Raw genomic sequence first — 18,496 nt, forward strand, 5'->3', positions numbered from 1 at the left:
CATTAGGAGGTAGTCGAAGTATTCATCGTTTCTACTCATGTAGAAGTATACGTAACTTCGTAAATTTATACTCAGGTACATTTTGTGAGTAAGTAAAATAGTATGTATTTAATGCTCAGTTTTTGCAAAAAAAAACCGTGGATTGTTAAGAAGCAGTAGTAGTGTAATATCCTAACCACTCATGTACTGAAAGCAAGCAAATCTACTTGAGTATACTTCGTCATCGACTGCCTCATCTAACATTACATTGCCCAACTTTCAATACATTATCAGGGAGATTTTTCAACACAACACCTCCATACTTACCACCATTGTTGCACTTTCGAAGTTGAGTATCGATAGGTTGCCCGTTAGAGCACGTCGTAACCCTGGTCCTGCTTTGCTGCCCTTCGTGACACGTAGTACTGCATCGCGACCATTGACTCCATTCCAATAACCGGCAGCATTGCGTCGTTCCACATCTACGCTCCTATAGAGGATACGAGGTCAATACAGCGGATGATACCAAAGGCATGGATGCATAGAATGTCGCCGGATGTTTGACTTCGTTACATTTGTATTGAAGGAGATACCTTCTTAACCGGGTTTCAGACAAACCCCAGATGTTTGTTGAACCAATCCCGGGTATTCGGCGAAGGTCAAGACACCCACGCCCGACTCATAAAGAAGAGGTCACTCAGATTTGTAATAAGTAGGGCATATTCATTATAGGACATAACATGCCATGCGCAATGACTCGAGTACGAGTCGTGTAGATACACAAATCACCTCGAGTCAACGAAAAATTGCGACTGGTGTCATTATATCCCTGGTAGAGACTCTCAATACCAACCTCTGAATCCATCGGGTTACCGCAAGTGCCGTGTCTGGTTCTGGTCTGAACTCCCGATCCGCATGTAACGGAGCAAGCGGACCAGAGAGTCCAAGGCCCGTATCCGGGCTTGTGCCCGCACAAACTATTTTCCGTCATGACAGGTAGGTTGCAGGAATGATAGCGCTGTCTCGTCCGTTGACCTGGTAACATACAATAATGGCACATGTGTAGCCAACCATTACTTTCAATAGGGCTGCTAACAATGATTCGTGTATTCACATCTGAATAGAGTATTGATTCTGCTGATTCGATTCCAGATGTGAAAGGTGATTGTTTTCAGAGCTGAAAATATACGCTCCTTGTTGTCACTAAGACTTTTCTTATCAACTAGAATTATAGTTTCCATACTATTTATATGTCCCACCATGAAAGGCTGTAAATTTCCATCACTCGTGTTGCAGCTTACAAAACATGCAGTAAAAAGCTATACGCGCGTAAGCGGAAATAATGTATCAGCGAATTCGTGATAAAAACCCACAGCTTTATCACAAAGTGCAATGAAACAGGTATGGTCGAAAAAATACAAAATTATCTTTAATGTAATGTAAAACTGATATTACATTCTTTGTGGTCTCATGAAAGGTACATATTTCAACTTTACACATCATTTTATACTACTATGGTGTCAAAGTGAGTGATATTTGAATACTCGACTCCATTCGAAACCTAATAATCGAAATCGAATCGAACCAGGTACTCGGGTTCGACCAGCATTACTTATAAGTCATGGTTGCCAATTCGGTCTTCAGAATTTGCTGAAACGGCACATCAGAGAAACTTGGTAATACTTTCGGGACTCCATATATAAACAAACACGAAAGAGATTATGAACAGCAAATTCCCGATGATTCTATTTGAAGAGCTTCTTGGAGGTACAGAACTTCAATATACAATTGAATAGTATATTCATATTGAAATAAACCCGAATATTTTCGGCTGACACTCGTCAGGGGTAATCGTCAGCGACTAGAAGAGAATTGGAAAGAACATTGTATATCAACAATCGTATCACAAAATATGACGTCACCAGCATGAAATTTCAAGCGAGAGAGCGTTCAATGTATTATTTTCATGTGGTACGCGAACTCCTTTTGTTGACAGAGTTTGGTTTGGTGCAATAATTTTAAGCACTCATCCACACTGATAATAAGTGAATGCATTCCTGTTAGTGTAAAAATATTGTAGTAGAGAACAATAGACTCAAGGCCTACCCCCGACGCAGGTCTTTGAACAGGGGGTCCACTGGGTCCATTGTCCGTACGAACCTCCGTTACCGCAAGACCTACGTTCCGAGTTTGGCGATAGGCCACACGTGTGGAATTGAATGCGTGTCTGAAAATCGCAGTATCAAGTTAAAATTTACAGTAATAGTAATAATATTAATTAATACATCTCAGAAGCATATAATCCACGACATTTGCAGCATACTGATATTCACCAGAAGTAATCAGTAACGAAGTACTTATACTATTTCCGAGTACTCAAGTAGGCTTTTATAACTTACTCAAGTGCACTTCAAATTCAAGGCGTGGAGTAAGACACCACATTTCAACATAATTTATGTGTTAGCCAATCTTGTGTGTACCAATGCACAATATGGTGCTTATCTCCACGTCTAGAATACAGAGTTAGACACCACATTATACATTGACAAACACAATATTGACGAGCACATGATTTTGGACTAATTCCACTTGACTCGAAATTTTTCAGTTATTTATGAACACTTAATCCTGCACTTACCTGGAAGTCCCTATTTCTACTTGTACTATAGCAAAGGAAGCAGACACGAATTATTGCTACTTTCGAATTACCCCAAGTAAGTTTTGCCAATTTGTACTACACACGCGAGTGCTCATAATTTATGTTTTTTTTTAGGAATAACAGGCCTCATCCTGGATCTTGTGTGGCATATTTGTACATTCAATTTTATTGTGCGCACCCTAAATTCCAAGTCGAGTTCACTACGATCGTACTGGACGTAAAATAAATTGTGGACCAGTCAAACGAGGATAAACTTCAACAAATTCAACATAGCATTCAATACCTGCTGGCCTTCGCAAGTCCCGCTGCACGTCGACCAGTTCGACCATTCGCCATAATATCCCGGCCCGCCACATTCGGCCACTTCGACTTTGTCCTCCAGCCCACACGAATGTCTCGCTACTCTGGTCTTTTGTCCGCCCGGGCATGTCCGAGTGCACGCGCCCCAAGGTCCGAACTCGAGATAGGTGCCCGGGTTGTCGTTACAACGTCTAAATTCAATTACAGCATGCCATGCGAAATTTCATCAGCTTCTCAACTTTAACGGTTAGGGGTTCACGCAATCACCTAACAAACGTTAGAGGCCCGTGCTAATAAAATGATAAAATATACTGTACTACAGTAGTATCTGTCATCAATTTCCTTTCAACCTTTCAGATACGCACAGCGCTCTAAATATGATGTGGTCTCGAACTAAAGTCGACAGTGTGAAAAATATTTTGGCAGAAAATCTACTGTTTATTCGTACTGTAGCGTAAAGATTTTCACCAATTGGGGATAAGGGGTAAGAGGCAGGGTTGTAATGACTCGACTCCAGTCCGACTCGAATCGTGATTTATCGGAGCCTCGACTTGACTCAAATTTGTGTATCGACTCGACTTGTACTTGGGCCATGGCGCGAGGCTCGACTAATTCATATTGACTTGAGACTGCAACGGCCAAGACAGGCATTTCATTGTATATTCGAAGAATAGTAAAGTTACCACAGTATTATTATTACGTCTATCAGTACTGGTACTTGAAAAATATGGCATGAAAATGTTAGGGAGCGTGAACATTGCTGTGCTATGACTGTGAGGCGTTCGATATAACCCAAGTAGAGTTGCAAACAAGTAGGTGAGCATAATGACTTGGAATCAGACTCGAGTCTTAACACTTATGACTCAGAGTCGACCCTTTGCTACCCGACTTGCACTCAGACTAAACTCGGTAACGAATCGAAAATGACTCGACTTGACTCGATTCAAAACTATAAAACCAAGATTGACCTGTGACTCGGAGCCACGTGAATCAGTTACAACTCTGACAAGACGTAAATGTTTAAGGTAAAATTTCACGAAACCTCAAGGTGTAAGGACGCTGAAACTGTTCGGAAACACCGACCTAGTATCAGTTTCAGCTTCCTCAGTGCCGCAGATATGAAGTCTTCGCCTTGTCATATATCCACCCCCACAAGTGCGCGAACATTGCGACCACTGCTGCCACGGACCGAATCCCGGATTGCCGCCACAGAATCTAGTCTCGACCATGTCTTCGTTCTCGCAAGAATGTCGCTGCATTCTGGTTTGGGTTCCGCCCGGACATGAAGACGAGCACGCGGACCATTGCGTCCACATTCCGTAGTGACCGGGACCGCCGCTACAGTACTGGAAATACAATGGGCGGAATGAAATGCATACCGTTGGCAGAATTCACCAGAGTTGCTGGTCAAAGTACACATCGTGGGTATACTGCAAGCAATACCTACTACATCATCCGAAAAAGTAGACCTTCACTACTTCTGTCAATCACATCTCTCCGACCTCAGCATATATCCAATTGACTATCGATCCACTAACTATACCTTCGATTCCACTTCCTTTTCGACATGCGGACATGTGTTGCTTTTCGATCTCTGCATTGTGCCGTAGCCGCACGTCACTGAGCAGGCGGACCATCGCGACCAATCCATGTAACTGCAACAGGGCTGCGTGTTACAGATCTTTTCCTCTCTCTGCGCTCCCGATCCGTAAGACTCAGACAGAGTGTAAGCTGAAAATGTGGACAGCCATTACAGCAACATATTCAGTGGAGAATTCACATTCCATACACAGCACAGGGAGTTGGTTTATTTTGTACGAGTACAACGATAATTTCATAGATCACTCAATTGACAATCTCTAAAACTGATTGGAGCAAGCAAGATTTCATTTTTATAACTTGTACAACTACTGATAGTTATAGTTGTTTAATTTGACTAATTAGTGCGAAATGCTGCTAATCTAATCTGTGAAATGTTTCTATGATATGAATTGAACTTTATTTTTTGTTGAAATTCGTTCCAATTCGGAATCAAAATCAATTTCCTAGTTGTTCCCACTGAATTACTTTTAATTGTAATCTAATATGAAAAAAACGCATAAGATTTCATTCGTATTCTAATATTATTTGGAAAAGCTGAAAACTCCCTATAGTGTCAAAATCTGAATAAAGAATTGGATTTCAGACGGATACTTGCCGATAACACATCTGTACGTACACTCGTACAGTGAATAGTGTATAGTTTACACACGATACACATGAGAAGCGAGTGGCGCAGTTGGTTAAACACTGCAGTCGCGAAGAGACCACGATGGGGACGCATGGGAGCGAGAGACAATGAAGAATGACTGCGAGAGAGACTCAAAAGACGTTTCCAACAAAACTAAATGCAAAGACCAATGAACCTTACGAAATTCATGTCGGGGAGCACAAAGCCTAGAAAGTCGAGAAGCTCCACTGTGTTGAGCAGATTAATACATACACGATACACATTGTGCAGAAAACGTACGCGCGATCGATCAAGAAAAAGGAGAAGCGATCAAGTATCATGTTACGCTCGGTCATGGGCTGCCTAATTATTATCATACACACTCATCCAGGGATATCTAGATATCCCCGGTACATCAATATTCTGTGACATCGCTAAAATCGCAATGGTCGTGTCAGTGTAGAATTACTCACAGCATGAGTGCACTCGTGTCCTGTAAGTCACACCACCGCCGCAGTTCTTGGTACAAACGCTCCATTGCGAATACTCTCCCCACGAACCGCTGCCGCCACACGACTCCGTTTGAATCTGGAATAGACCAACGACGCGTTTACATGGGATGGTCAAGCTAAATCAATGTATACATATTGACTCGATACCAGGGCTTGGCAAAATCAAGTGCCGAAGTGATTCGATGCTGAATCAAGTAGTCGGCTTTGACAGTATGAATGACACGGGAAGCTTAATGAAGCAGCTGCTGCAAACAATATAATGCCAGTTCTACATTATATTAAAGACAATTTGGTATTTTTCGTCTAGTCATTGCACTTTGCGACAATTCTGTGGGTTGATCACGACATAACAGGTATGTCATTTACACTTACGTACGCAGCTTTTATACGTGTTCGTATGCTGCGATATGACGTAATTGAGGTTTTATGGCTTCCATAGTTGTAGAGCTTTTGGAGATACAGAACTTCAATTTACAATTGAATAGTACATTCATATTGAATAGAACCCGAATATTTTCGGCTGACACTCGTCAGGAGTAATCGTCAGCAACTAGTAAAGAATTCAAAAGAACATCGTATATCAGCAATCGCATCACAAAATATGACGTCACCATCATGAAATGTCGAATAAGAAAGCGTTCAATGTACCATTTCTAGATGGTTCGCTAACTCTTTTTGTTGATAATGGTGATAACTACAATTCTCGTTCATGAATTAATTCTCAGTGACGTGGACCGCGTAATTTCAGTATTAGGAGAATTACCTTGCACTACTGGAGTAAAATAATTACAATTATTACTCGAATAGTTTTTCCAGCCCTACTAAAACGTGCTAAACGCTGTGTGATTTTTGACATAACTCAATCAAAATTTGCTATTAACCAAACTCCATACATGCACAGTGCACAATCACCTCGTTTTCTCCAGAACAAATCTCATATCGCGACCTCGTCCTTCGCCCGCCAGAGCAGGTCGAGCTACACACAGACCAGAAACCCCACTGGCTGTACCCGCCAGCACTCCCGCAGTTGACCCGTTCGACTTCCCTCTCGTCGGTGCAGGTTTGGAATCGGACTCTCGTCATGGAACCGCCCGGACAAGACTGCGAACATTGAGACCACGGCTGCCACTGCGAATAACCGCCTGACGCACCGCAAGCCCGCGAGTCTTGTTCTGATGGCTTGCCGCATGAGTGTGATCGAGAGCGGAACTGCGTTCCGCCGTAGCATGTCTGGCTGCATGCGCTCCATTCGCTCCTGAAATTATGTTTTACTAGATCAATGACTTATAGTCAGAAGAGGCAAGTGAGGCAGTTATTTGATTTTCGTCTCCGCAACCCCAGAGAGCAGGCACGACCGTTAATTTGGGAACCCCGGCGGTAACCATAACATATTTATAGAGTAAGCGCTGAATCTCATAGATTTGCGTCAATTTTGACCGTCGTGCTTTTTACTCAGGTCAGCAGCGTAGGTTCACGTACGGCAAGACTTAAGTCGCGACTTACCATTGCGAGTAATAACCCGCGGAACCGCAAATCCGAGATTCCATTTCATCCTGCAAACCGCACGAGTGGCTGCGGCGACGCAACTGTTGCCCGCCATCGCACGTTGATGAGCACGCGGCCCACAGCGACCATTCTCCGTAATTTCCAGAGCCTGGAAAACGATTTGACAAGGTCACTTTTCCATCCTCAGACTTCCTAACCCCACGTTTTTGTTATTATTTTTACGTAAAAGTGTGATGGTGGTGATTATCACATCAAAGATTTTGGGATTTGTGATTTGAGATTTCGGAAGAATGCTTAAAACAGCGCATTTTGGAATGCTGAAATTGATCTCAGTTACAAAATATTGTTGTTGTCGTTGTTGCTGTGCCTAATATCATTATTTCTCACTAGATGATAAGGCTTCGGTGATGGTAATAGCATTCCGTGGATGATGAGTGAGCTGATGTGAAAATGGGCCTTGACGTGTAATGGCCCAGACACCACCAAAACGACTTGGGGCTTACCCACAAGATCAATCTTTACGGGGAGATAGTTTTCCAGCGAATACCATGTCTATAGCTCAGTGGTTCCCAACCTTTTTCGACCCATCGCCCCCTTTTCAAGGTCAACACCGATCATCGCCCCCCAAAATTTTGTGTAAATTGGGCATACAAAATGTAATCACCGGCGGGTTGACTAAAAAAAAGGTCAAATTTTCGGCTCGATGACTAATTTGACACACTTTTGCAACTGAATTTCCGTGGGTTGACTAAAAAAAAAGGTCATTCGTTTTAACGCGTCATCGTCCCCCTATCGCCCCCTTCGCTATTTTCGCCCCCTTCGTCATTTTCGCCCCCCTAGACCGCCAAATCGGGGGGCGATATCGCCCGCGTTGGGAACCACTGCTATAGCTAACCACAATATCAATTTCTTAGTCGCGGAAAATTGTTGTCAGGTTTCTTGCGCAGCTCATAGTTCAGAATAAAAGTTATGATTATGATCATTTTGTTGTATTTGTATTTCCTTAATGAAATGTTATTTCTTTTGTGGAAACTATGCCCGTCGCGAATGTTAGCGAGCACAGCGTTGTACTCACGTCAACTTTTAAAACGTGGTTTCTAAACGGTGTGTCTTATTTTGTCTCGAAATTGTATTATTGCGGCCCGCGGCCTCTACGAAGTTTGAAAAGTGGCCCGCGAGCCGTTCCGAGTTGGTGACCTTACATTAAATAAACTGAACTACATGATAAATTGACACGTAAACTGCTATGGGAAAAGCGGAAAGATAGTGAATACATGCCCACCGATATCGGATTTGGAGCCCATACCGATAAAACCAATCACTAGCACCTTCACCGATAACCCCAATATACTCTAGCGATAATTATTGGAAAATGACATCCAGCTAAAGGCACATTTCCAAAACTTCATTTATTTGAACAGCTTGGCTCATCTTGGACATGAAATAAACTAGAAGTTACACTAATTACCTGGTTGTGATTTTAGACTATTTCTGTTCAACCTAATAGTTTTCAGTTTTTTAGGCGAAAGTAGACAAAGAATACTTCTACTTGGTAATAACGACGACTAATTTGACAACGTCTGAATATTACTGCGTTTCCGTGCACGGCCGGCTCTCTCTTCGTTAACTTGAACCATATTCAGTTCATGTACAGGTTTCATTACGCGACGTCTCGCGCAACGTGACACAGTGATTAACGAAACCGTTTAAAGATCATTTTACCCGCATGGCAAATCGTGGTTTCAACTTCTTTCGGTATGTGTCTGCATATATCGCCTCTGCTTCTCGACTGCGTGCCCTGCAGCGTAATAAAAGCACGCATCATGACTTGGAGAAAGCGACATCAACTTTCTATCGATCCAAGAACCACATTGTAAACTCATATTCCTGATATATAGTTTATCTTTACATAATTATTGTTAAAAAATAGTGCGATTAATCTCAAAAAAAACTTACTCGATTGCAAGTGACGCTACACGCTGACCACTGGGTCCATTGCAATTTTCCACAGCATGAGTGTTCGTTGCATGGTTTAGATTCGACCTTGTCCTCAAGACCGCACGAGTGAGTCTGAAATGAGAAGTCTCGGGGTCAAACTTGGTCAACTAGATAATTCCAGCTGTCCAATTAAACTAATTACAGCGAAATACTGTAAATCTAATTCTAATTATTATGTTTCATAAATTTTTCCATGCTTTCATTTTAATACTAAACTAATTTATGGTTTTCATGAAAATGCTAGCGGATAACTGTATAGTGCGAAACTAGCCGAGCTTGGTGTACGGGCATTTGCCCTTCTCAAGCTTATGAGAATCACCTCTATAGTCTGATACGAAGAAAACTTGGTTTTCGTTGTATTTAATTCAATGTTCAATGCATTTTTCGAATTCAGTAATTCTAATTCTAATCTGACCTGAAATAAAACTGTGTAAAACATGGTAATTCTAGTTTAATTTGGAAAAGCCAAGTATGTCCAGGTTCTCCAACTCTCCTAATGCTACAAATGTTGGAGGTATCACAAATTAAAGATGGGATAATCCGATAAAATCTGGCTGAAACGAGCAATCGACCCTGAAATATGAAGCAAAATATTATCATTCACTAAATCATATTTCATTCGATATTAACAATGACGTGTGCAGATTTGATATTTAATCGCTGACGGCACAGCGGGACGGAAACGTGAACTCCTTACGGAATATTCGAGAAACTCCTGCGGAGGGATTTCGAGAAATGTATCTGTCGTCGATGCTTTCAGTCGCGTCCCCGATCGCAATTTTCGTGACAAGTCGTTAAATATCACGAATGTAACAAGATTGACATCGCAACAATGAAACTGAGTAACAAAAAACGATGTTTATTTAGCTTGGTTGTAGTTAGATAATAGATTTGACGTCAATGGTTATTATTCATTAGAAAATCATGATTTGCAGTAAACGCACTTTTTAGTTCTGTCTACTTCCATGCTTGTTGTACCCTCCCTTCGTCAATGTGGAGGTGGACTAATATTTAAATATTTCCCTCCGTCCGGTCAATAAATAAATAAATATTTGTGTCTGTAGTGCCACGTATTGTTTCTGTGGTGAAATGGCTAATCATAATGCTGCTTTTTCTTTTAATAAAATGAACTTCTTTCAACAGAATCGGTGTGAAATTGATGTGAAGTATATCGGAATACCTCTTTATTCAAGGCAGCGATAAACAACAAGACACGTAAATAAACATTATGTCTCGTTAATACGTACTGAGTAACAAGCTTCCGTCATAGCCAAACGATAGAATTTCACACCTTAAATACTTCTTTTCTAATCCAAAATTATCGACACCCATAACTTCGACTGTACTTGACGGAAATGTCACAAATTTACTGTGCGTCGTTTTTTGTAGGCAACTTAACCATTTAATGGGTTAGCCAAAGACATTATAGAGATTTTTTTTCAATAAATGCAAAATTTTTTACTCTAATGATTTCGATTCTACACATTAGAGATAAGCCGAATTTGATGTGCAACGATTTTAGGCAATCTAACCATTCATGAGATAGCTAGTGAAATTTGTAAAAGAGAGGTTGTCTCACTACCATACTGTGTCCGGCAAAAATATTTTGAATTAAAACCCGAATTTTTGACGCTGGACAATGGTGGCATAAGACGGAGTCTTTAGATATGGTCTTACTTGAAGTCTGGACTTGTATCCTTCGCCGCAAGACGCAGAGCACGCGGTCCACATAGTCCAGCTTGAATAACCCCCATCACCAGCGTTGCAAGCCTCCACCTGCGTAGTCTCGCCCAAGCATCCCGCTTCACCAACTTGCGCGCCGTAACAAGATCTGGTTTTGCGTCTGGAGCCTGTCCCGCACGTAACACTGCATTGACTAAAGCCAGACCAACCGCTCCAATACCCACAAGCCTGACCCACGGGCTGCGAGCATTTCCTGAACAAGTATATACACTTGAAGACATGTTCATCAGCAATTTTTTGTGAAGCCACAACATATGGTAGTAGGGATAGGGAGTCATAGAACTATAGTCTGCGACTGCCAGACTGGAAACATTGAACTATTCTGAGTACTGCCAGAGGTGATCAAAGTAGTCGTAGTTTCTACTCAAGTAGACGTAGAAGTAATAATTTCCATCAAGTACAAATGTAAGTATATTCTATGCAAAATTTTGTCGGAAGAAAACTGAAAACTATCAACTAGAATCAGAGGAAATCTACTTTCATAACCGCTTGAGTAAGCTTGGTGTAGCATGGTACTCAAGTAGCAGTAGAGTATAGCATCATTGATTTCAACTTAACTACGGGCAGAAGTAGCGAACTACAGGCAGATGTAGCGATTTCAAAGTAATTTGAAATGCAAGTATTCTATAGTCAGTATTCGGACTGAACTGTTAAGTAGAAAGAGTATAATCTTGAATCAGGGGTGGCCAACCTTTTTGCCATTCACGGCCGCATTTCGACTACTCATGTAGCCCACTGCCGCATTCCACGGCATAGTCGTAAATCGTAATGAACTGGGTGGATACCAAATGCCCATGTTTAAGTGTCTATGTCCATTTCTGATGGTGATCTCCGGACTAATCCATTTAATTATACTGGCTTGCTATACGCACCGAAATCGCGAGTGTTCACTGGTCAATGGTTGGTAATAGGTATACGCATTATCGCGCGAAGCACGGAAATTTTTTAACATTTACTGATGAATTTTAAATAATATTAGTAGTTTTACATATTACAATCACAAATTTATCCTTTCTCAGCCCATATATGTGATCAGATTCACTGGTATTATTGATGGAGGGGGTGTTTCGAAAATTAAGGGTAAGTTATAAGTGACGAATGACGATGCATCTTCGGTGGGCCAATTGTTATTTATCAATTTGGTTCATGCTGCTATTTCTTGACCTTCCATCAGGATTGTCGTTATAGTGAGGAGTACACGATTCCGAGTTGGTATTTCCATATGGGGTCATCATGTTCCTCTGCTGCTCGGAACTGTAATGTCGGGCTCTAATTGTAAAGGGCCCTACAATATTAAAATCGAAAATTAAAGTCTCGCTGAATCGTGCAATGCGCGAAGAAATTCTCAAGATTTATCAAAATCTACTAAGAAATCGTGAGCCAATTCGTAAATCAAATTGCGTGTCGATGGCCGCCAACACATACTAATTGAATTACGTGTCGACGGCTGCACAAATTTCCTTCTACGGCAGCAAGTTGGCCACCTCGGGTCTTAAATCCTAACCGCTTTGAGTAATTATTCCGAACAGGCTAAACCTGTATACTTAAGTGCTCGAAACAAATTCAAGTAGCCTACTCCGTTTCTGACTAACTGTGTTTACAGGCGTACAGATGCGACTTTTCTGGTTCATTTCATGTCCAAGCTTAGGAATGACTGTAAGTCCATTCAAATGAATATTCTGAAGTTTTGGAACTGCGCCTAAGCCGGAGTCATATTTTTTTAATGTCGGCTGAATATATCGCGGTTGTCGGTGAAGGTTCTAGTTATTAATTTTATCGTAATCGGCACAGAAATCCGATACCGATGGGGGCTGATAATAATGTTCGTCTAACAAGCTTGTATTGTATTCCATACCTGTAGGCATTGCAGTTCCCCTGGCAGCGGCCTTCCCCGGGCAAACATCCGTTGCATCTACGCGTTCTGGTTTGCATCGCAATCCCGCAGTAACCTTGACAAGCGCTCCACGCACCCCAAGGTAGCCAGTTGCATTCTATACGAAATTGAAAACCATTTACAAAACCCATGCTTATGCAATTCAATCTAATTCAAACTACCAGCACAAGCAAACTAATTTCCGAATCAGAGCGATTGCTATGTATACCTTCGGCCTGACTTGGACTTATACAACTAGATAATTCTAGCTATATCGTTCTAATCGTCTAATTATACTAATTACAGCGTAATGCCGGAAATCTAATTCAAATCTTAAGTCCTGAAAAGTGGCTTTGCCCTCATTTTAATTCTAATCTAATCTAAACTCCGATTTCACATTAATTTAACTTGATTTTTGTTGTAGTTCTTCCAATTCGGAATTTAAATCAATTTCCAAGTTCTTACGAATGAAGTAATTATTCTTATGATCGAATCTGGAAAAAAATATGTTACTATAATTCTAATTCCAAGCTAGTATGGAAAGGATGAGCATTTTCTATGGTTGTCCAGCTCTGTTGTTAAATGTTAAACGCCTGCTACAAGTCATTTCTGCAGCTTCCTATCCATTCATTTAGTGGCAATTTTTAGTGTTTTGCATACTGTAAATAATATTGGTGACACGATTGTTGATATACAACGTTATTCCCATTCTCTACTATAGTTGCTGACGATTACCCCTGACGAGTGTCAAGCCGAAAATATTCGGGTTCATTTCAATATGAATATACCATTCAATTGTATATTGAAGTTCTGTACCTCCCAAAAAGCTCTTCAAAAAGGTATGAATGACTAATGAACGATTCTCTGTACTTACTGTCTGGATAAATCTGCGGAGACGAAACATAATGAGTCTGCGGTCTCGTGCGGTAAACAGCATGCGTCTTGGGCGTGATTCGCGGGAATGTCGGTCTTGTTATCGGTCGAAATTTCGGCGTCCTGGTCGGGTATGTAGCGCGCGATGGTTGTTTCGGAGGCGGCGGATAATATCCAAGGGGTCGGGTCGAAGGCCGCGGGTAAAACACGGGAGCCGAAGGCTTCTTTACGGTCACGGCTTTCGAGCCGTAACCCTTATTTCCGTATAAACTTTTTAGTAACTTTTCGAACAAAAACGGATTCTTTCTCAAGCCGCGCCCTTCGCCTGGGAATAGCACTGATATGAGATTGAGCTCCTCGATTTCTTTTTGAAGATCTTGAAGCTTTTTGGGTTTGTAACATTCCGGCGTCTGAAATGGAGCTCCACGTAAATTGTAAACTTGGTACATTCGGCATTAGTAATTTAAAAACTATTATTATTATTATGAAAGCGACACTTCAATATTACGTTGATAGATTCGAAAAAGAGTGTATCACTGAGAATGAGCGGTACTTGTGCTATATAGCACTTGATGAATTTGAAACTTGGCATTACTAGGAATGCCATATATTAGGGTTACCATCCGTCCTCTTTTCGAGAGGATTGAGCTCTTCTTTTACTTCTTTGAAAGTGTCCTCGGAGGACGCCCAAATATCATCTTTTTTGAGATTTTGTCATCTTTTTTGATAATTTTGGTTAAATATAGGGCAAAATTTGACTGTGATACAGTAAATCAGCACTGCAGTAACGCTCCGGAGGCTATTTCGGGAGCTGAGCCGGAAAGTTGACCTTTTTTCAGTCAACCAACTGATAATGTGAAAGAAAAACTGTATTTTGGGAGCTGAGGCAGTAATATGACCGTTTGTTAGTCACCTGACCACGAAGTGCAAAAAATTAATATTTTTTCAGGATTTCCGTCCGGTATCGCAAGTCTGAAAATTTTGAAAAAGTGTCTTCTTTTCAGTTTTCCAAAATATGGTAACCCTACCATATGTCCTGTATTTTCATGAAAACCGAGATGGTCACCGAGGACACCCAAATATCCTCATTTTTCACATTCATTACCGTGAGTGACTGGGAGACCACTAAAATGGTAATATCGGCAGCAAACCAAAATTCTCGGGTTCATTGTATTTTAATGACAAATGTAAAAAGTGTCCTGTCCACATTCGTTGATCTCAAAATATGGTAACCCTGTGTATTCGGGATAGTCATGCTGATAATGTCAGGATTATGGGCCGACAAGTGCCGAATTCACCCGCGATAAATTCTACGCTATCATACAGCTTCAATTGAAAGTCCACACGTAGTTTGAAACTGTGTGCGAAAAATGTTTACCTTGTACTTTCGTTAGATTCTACTTACTTTTACTATATACTTCAAGTGGCAATGGTTTTAAACTATTTTTACCTCCACGTGACACTTTCCAGTTTTTTAGACAGAACAACGATGACTACTTTGACCACTAGAACCCACGGCGGACCTGGGATATATATCTCCATAAGAATTTGGTAGCTCAAAGTGCCATTTACCTGATTTACACCTTGATTTACGCACTACGGTGGAAATCAGCTAAATACGCTCACTTTATTGTCTACCCATGGGTTTATAGTGTACCCTATGGTGAAGATAGGTGGAACACGCGATTTTTGCTTACAGCGCATTAAAGAATGGAAAATGTTGCATTCATTTTCATCGTTGGTCGTTTCAAGTTATCCCTTATTTCGTTCCATCCAGTGTACACGCCTCTTATTTACATCGCCTATAGGCCGGTGGTTCTCAACCTCTGGGACCCCCTTTGCACCGTCACGGACCCCTGCGCAACAAGTATGGCACCAAAATTGAGAAGCAGATTTTTAAAGATCATGCAACGCCCCGCCTCGTCATTTCTATCTCGCAGCTCATCTTGAGGTTATTCTGGAATAGCGGTTATGTATATCACAGGAGAAAATGGATTTTTGCAAATAAGTTTTTATAAAACCCCAACAAAACATCTCTGATCAAAATCAGCAGTATGTTTGTATCAGAAGGCTATTGGCATTTAAAATGAGTTTGCACAGTACGATGTTTTATGTCAGACGGCCATCGTGTTCATGTGAGTCCTGAAGTTTTAGAATTTATGAAGGGAGACTTCCTCGTGATTTCTCTAATTGAAAAATATTACAAATTATAGTTTATCAACCATTTTGAAAATTTAGAGGTTTCGCGGACCGCCTGAAAATGATTTGCGAAACCCCTGTTGAGAACCGCTGGCCTAGGCCCAGGCGGGTGTCTGGTTTCAAAGTCGTTTCGACACCTTCCTATCTTTTTATTGTATCGCAATCTTATAGTGTTTTGAAATGATAAAATTATTATTAAAACTGATAGTGATAATGATAGTCTTGCACATGGTCATCAGTTCGATTCGACAAAACAGCGAAGTAAAGTCACAACCAGGCTGGTATTAAATTCAAGGGTTAACCTCCACTCACGCCATTCGTCTCTGAGAAGCAACAGCGTTTCCTCTTCACACATTTATTCTTCTCGACCTTCCCTGTCAGACAGGGGACTCTGTCCTCCGTTCGCACCGAGCATTTCATGACTGCAATAGGAAATATACAAATAAGAACAAGCAACTTCTATGGCATTATAGAGCCGCTTGCCTCTGGCCTCTCCTAAAAACCGTTGAAGACTTTCCTGGCTGACGCTCGCTCCTGCTGAAGCTATTACGCCGACAAAGATGGCGAATATATAACGCCTCATTATTCAGCTTGGGAGGGATCAGCGTAAGGGATGTGTCTAAAAAAACGAAATACAAAGATAGGATCGAAAACAATACCAGCACTTGAATAATTAACTGTTTTCACGTGTACATGGCGGTTTGTGTCACAGGTTGAGGTAAATCCTACTAATTGTACAGCAGTGTGCTTCTTTTGCGACATTAATAGAATTTCCCACACTTTGTGTCCCATTTAGGTAGCAGGGGATCTCTGTCAGCACGCTATTATCGGACGAGAATCTTGGGGGCACAGAGCTTCACTATAGAATTGAAAAATATATTCATATTGAAATAAGCCCGAATATTTTCGGTTGACACTGGTCAAATATTCAACAACCAACAATCGTCGATATACATTGTTCTATTCGATTCTCAACTAGTAGCTGACGATTACAACTGACGAGTGTCAACCGAAATTTCAATATGAATATATTACTCCATCTCTATAATCTGTTGTAGTATTGAATCGCTGAAGCATGATTTCCGATCCGAATCAGCATGTAAGATGTAACAAATCGGCTGTAACTGATATAGCATATACGGTGGTTTAGATATTACTTCTCACTGTGCGTGCCAGACTATAAGGCAAGAGCTGCGGTCATGGATATATTCTGATTCTAGTCTGAGCAGCAACTCAAAATAACAGGAATATGTTCCAGTCGCGAACTTATAGCTCACACGTCGATATAGTTATGCCGTAACAATCGTCCATAAAAGCGTTGTTTTACGGGAACATGCAATCACGAACACGGGGATTGCTTTGGTATGTCAAGAACTTGAATGCTACGTACCCTGCAACCGAGTGAATCACTTTTGAATGGCCAGCTTGGGTTTTATCAGAGGCGGCCTCGTTTAGAGAGCACGCTAACTTATCGCACCATGTCGTTATAAAGCTATACTTTTATGCCTTTACGTGTACCCCACTGATTTAATGAGGGTATTATATGCGGCCATTCATCCTTGCTGTAACGAAATATCCTTCTTTAATCGACGATTATACCTTGATGAGTGCAAATTTCTTGACTGCCACTCGACATTTGCTTCCTGGCCATTCTGTTGTCGTGTTGCATCGTTCGTTCGTAATCATATATCCCATTCCGAGGGTTCGTGATAATAGCAAGTGCTCAACTCATGCCGGAATTGTCTGTAACGTATTCTTCAAACTGACATCGTAATTATGTTTTAATCAATAACAATATTGGTGCATGACAGAGACTTTTCCTTCAGCCTTCATGGAGATGGGCTGCAACTGTCAATCGCTTCATATCACAGCAATTCCGACTTGAACGTGAACTGAACACCCTAAACACCAAGCCTCAGAATGCGTAGCCTGCTTTCTGTAGTACAACATAGCATAGAACAGCTGAATACCGTGAGTAGGCCACGGTATTGGCAAAGAAAGAATGTCGGGCGCGGGATATAATTCGTTAGGCAATCAACGGATCTAATACCGATCTCTAATTAGATTTCGGTCACGGTGTAGTAGCCTATAGTTGTGGGTTACAAAATTATCAATTTGACTTCTCGTTTGCCAGATCGCGAGTGTTGTGACAAGCATGCATTATGATTGTACAATTGTGGAAGGATATTGAATAGCTCCACCTCCATGAGAGAGTTTACACGTTTACTGCAATTGCTAACTAGAGCCGGGCACAACGATACGATTACTCGAATCTGGATATTTCGAGTACTAAATTATGTGATCATATTTCCACTAAAAGTTAATTTATCTGTGAAAATTATGGTCCGGATAGTATTTTCCAATGTGCTGGCCCTGGAACCTCCAACGATTGCATCGCGGATTCCGGAACGTACATTAGGGCTCTTCAAAAAGTTTTTATTTATTATATATAAATGAATAATAAAAAATTTGAAAATTTTCTGGTCACCCCATGAAAGTGTTAGGCTGTCTATAGAAACGATGCTCACCAAATTTGGTTCAATTCCAACCAGTGGAAGCGGAGTTATTGCCGTCGAAAAATTTGGATTTGAATAAAATAGTATTTACGGTGAGCACAACTATAATAAATAAACAAAGAATCGGTC

At 41.1% G+C, this 18,496-nt stretch overlaps 2 protein-coding genes and 1 long non-coding RNA gene across 3 annotated transcripts in view; 1 reads left to right on the plus strand and 2 right to left on the minus strand.

Annotated features, from left to right (window-relative positions):
* The window catches only part of LOC145444391 (uncharacterized), a 35,369-nt gene extending 19,071 nt beyond the window's left edge, over positions 1 to 16,298 (minus strand). The window contains exons 1-15 of the mRNA XM_080322371.1: positions 16,164 to 16,298; positions 13,654 to 14,062; positions 12,762 to 12,897; positions 10,841 to 11,099; positions 9,122 to 9,235; positions 8,888 to 8,963; positions 7,163 to 7,313; positions 6,572 to 6,914; positions 5,621 to 5,735; positions 4,482 to 4,669; positions 4,022 to 4,284; positions 2,922 to 3,129; positions 2,086 to 2,206; positions 833 to 1,014; positions 307 to 469 (exon numbers count right to left, since the gene is read on the minus strand). Coding sequence (XP_080178497.1) covers positions 307 to 469; positions 833 to 1,014; positions 2,086 to 2,206; positions 2,922 to 3,129; positions 4,022 to 4,284; positions 4,482 to 4,669; positions 5,621 to 5,735; positions 6,572 to 6,914; positions 7,163 to 7,313; positions 8,888 to 8,963; positions 9,122 to 9,235; positions 10,841 to 11,099; positions 12,762 to 12,897; positions 13,654 to 14,062; positions 16,164 to 16,271 — 2,836 coding nt within the window. The 5' untranslated portion in view covers positions 16,272 to 16,298. The remainder of the gene's footprint in view (positions 1 to 306; positions 470 to 832; positions 1,015 to 2,085; positions 2,207 to 2,921; positions 3,130 to 4,021; positions 4,285 to 4,481; positions 4,670 to 5,620; positions 5,736 to 6,571; positions 6,915 to 7,162; positions 7,314 to 8,887; positions 8,964 to 9,121; positions 9,236 to 10,840; positions 11,100 to 12,761; positions 12,898 to 13,653; positions 14,063 to 16,163) is intronic.
* LOC145444419 (uncharacterized protein KIAA1143 homolog) overlaps positions 1 to 18,496 on the plus strand; it is a 130,213-nt gene that overhangs the window by 18,480 nt on the left and 93,237 nt on the right. The gene's annotated exons all lie outside the window — the stretch shown is intronic.
* Positions 16,288 to 17,737, minus strand: LOC145444420 (uncharacterized). Its single transcript, XR_013916670.1, has 2 exons — positions 17,451 to 17,737; positions 16,288 to 16,470 (listed from the first exon to the last, which is right to left on the minus strand). It is a non-coding gene; the product is annotated as an uncharacterized LOC145444420 (long non-coding RNA).

This window comes from Botryllus schlosseri, chromosome 8 (genome assembly GCF_051294905.1).
Source record: "Botryllus schlosseri isolate E-star chromosome 8, Bs_hap1, whole genome shotgun sequence".
NCBI classification, from domain to species: Eukaryota; Metazoa; Chordata; class Ascidiacea; order Stolidobranchia; family Styelidae; genus Botryllus; species Botryllus schlosseri.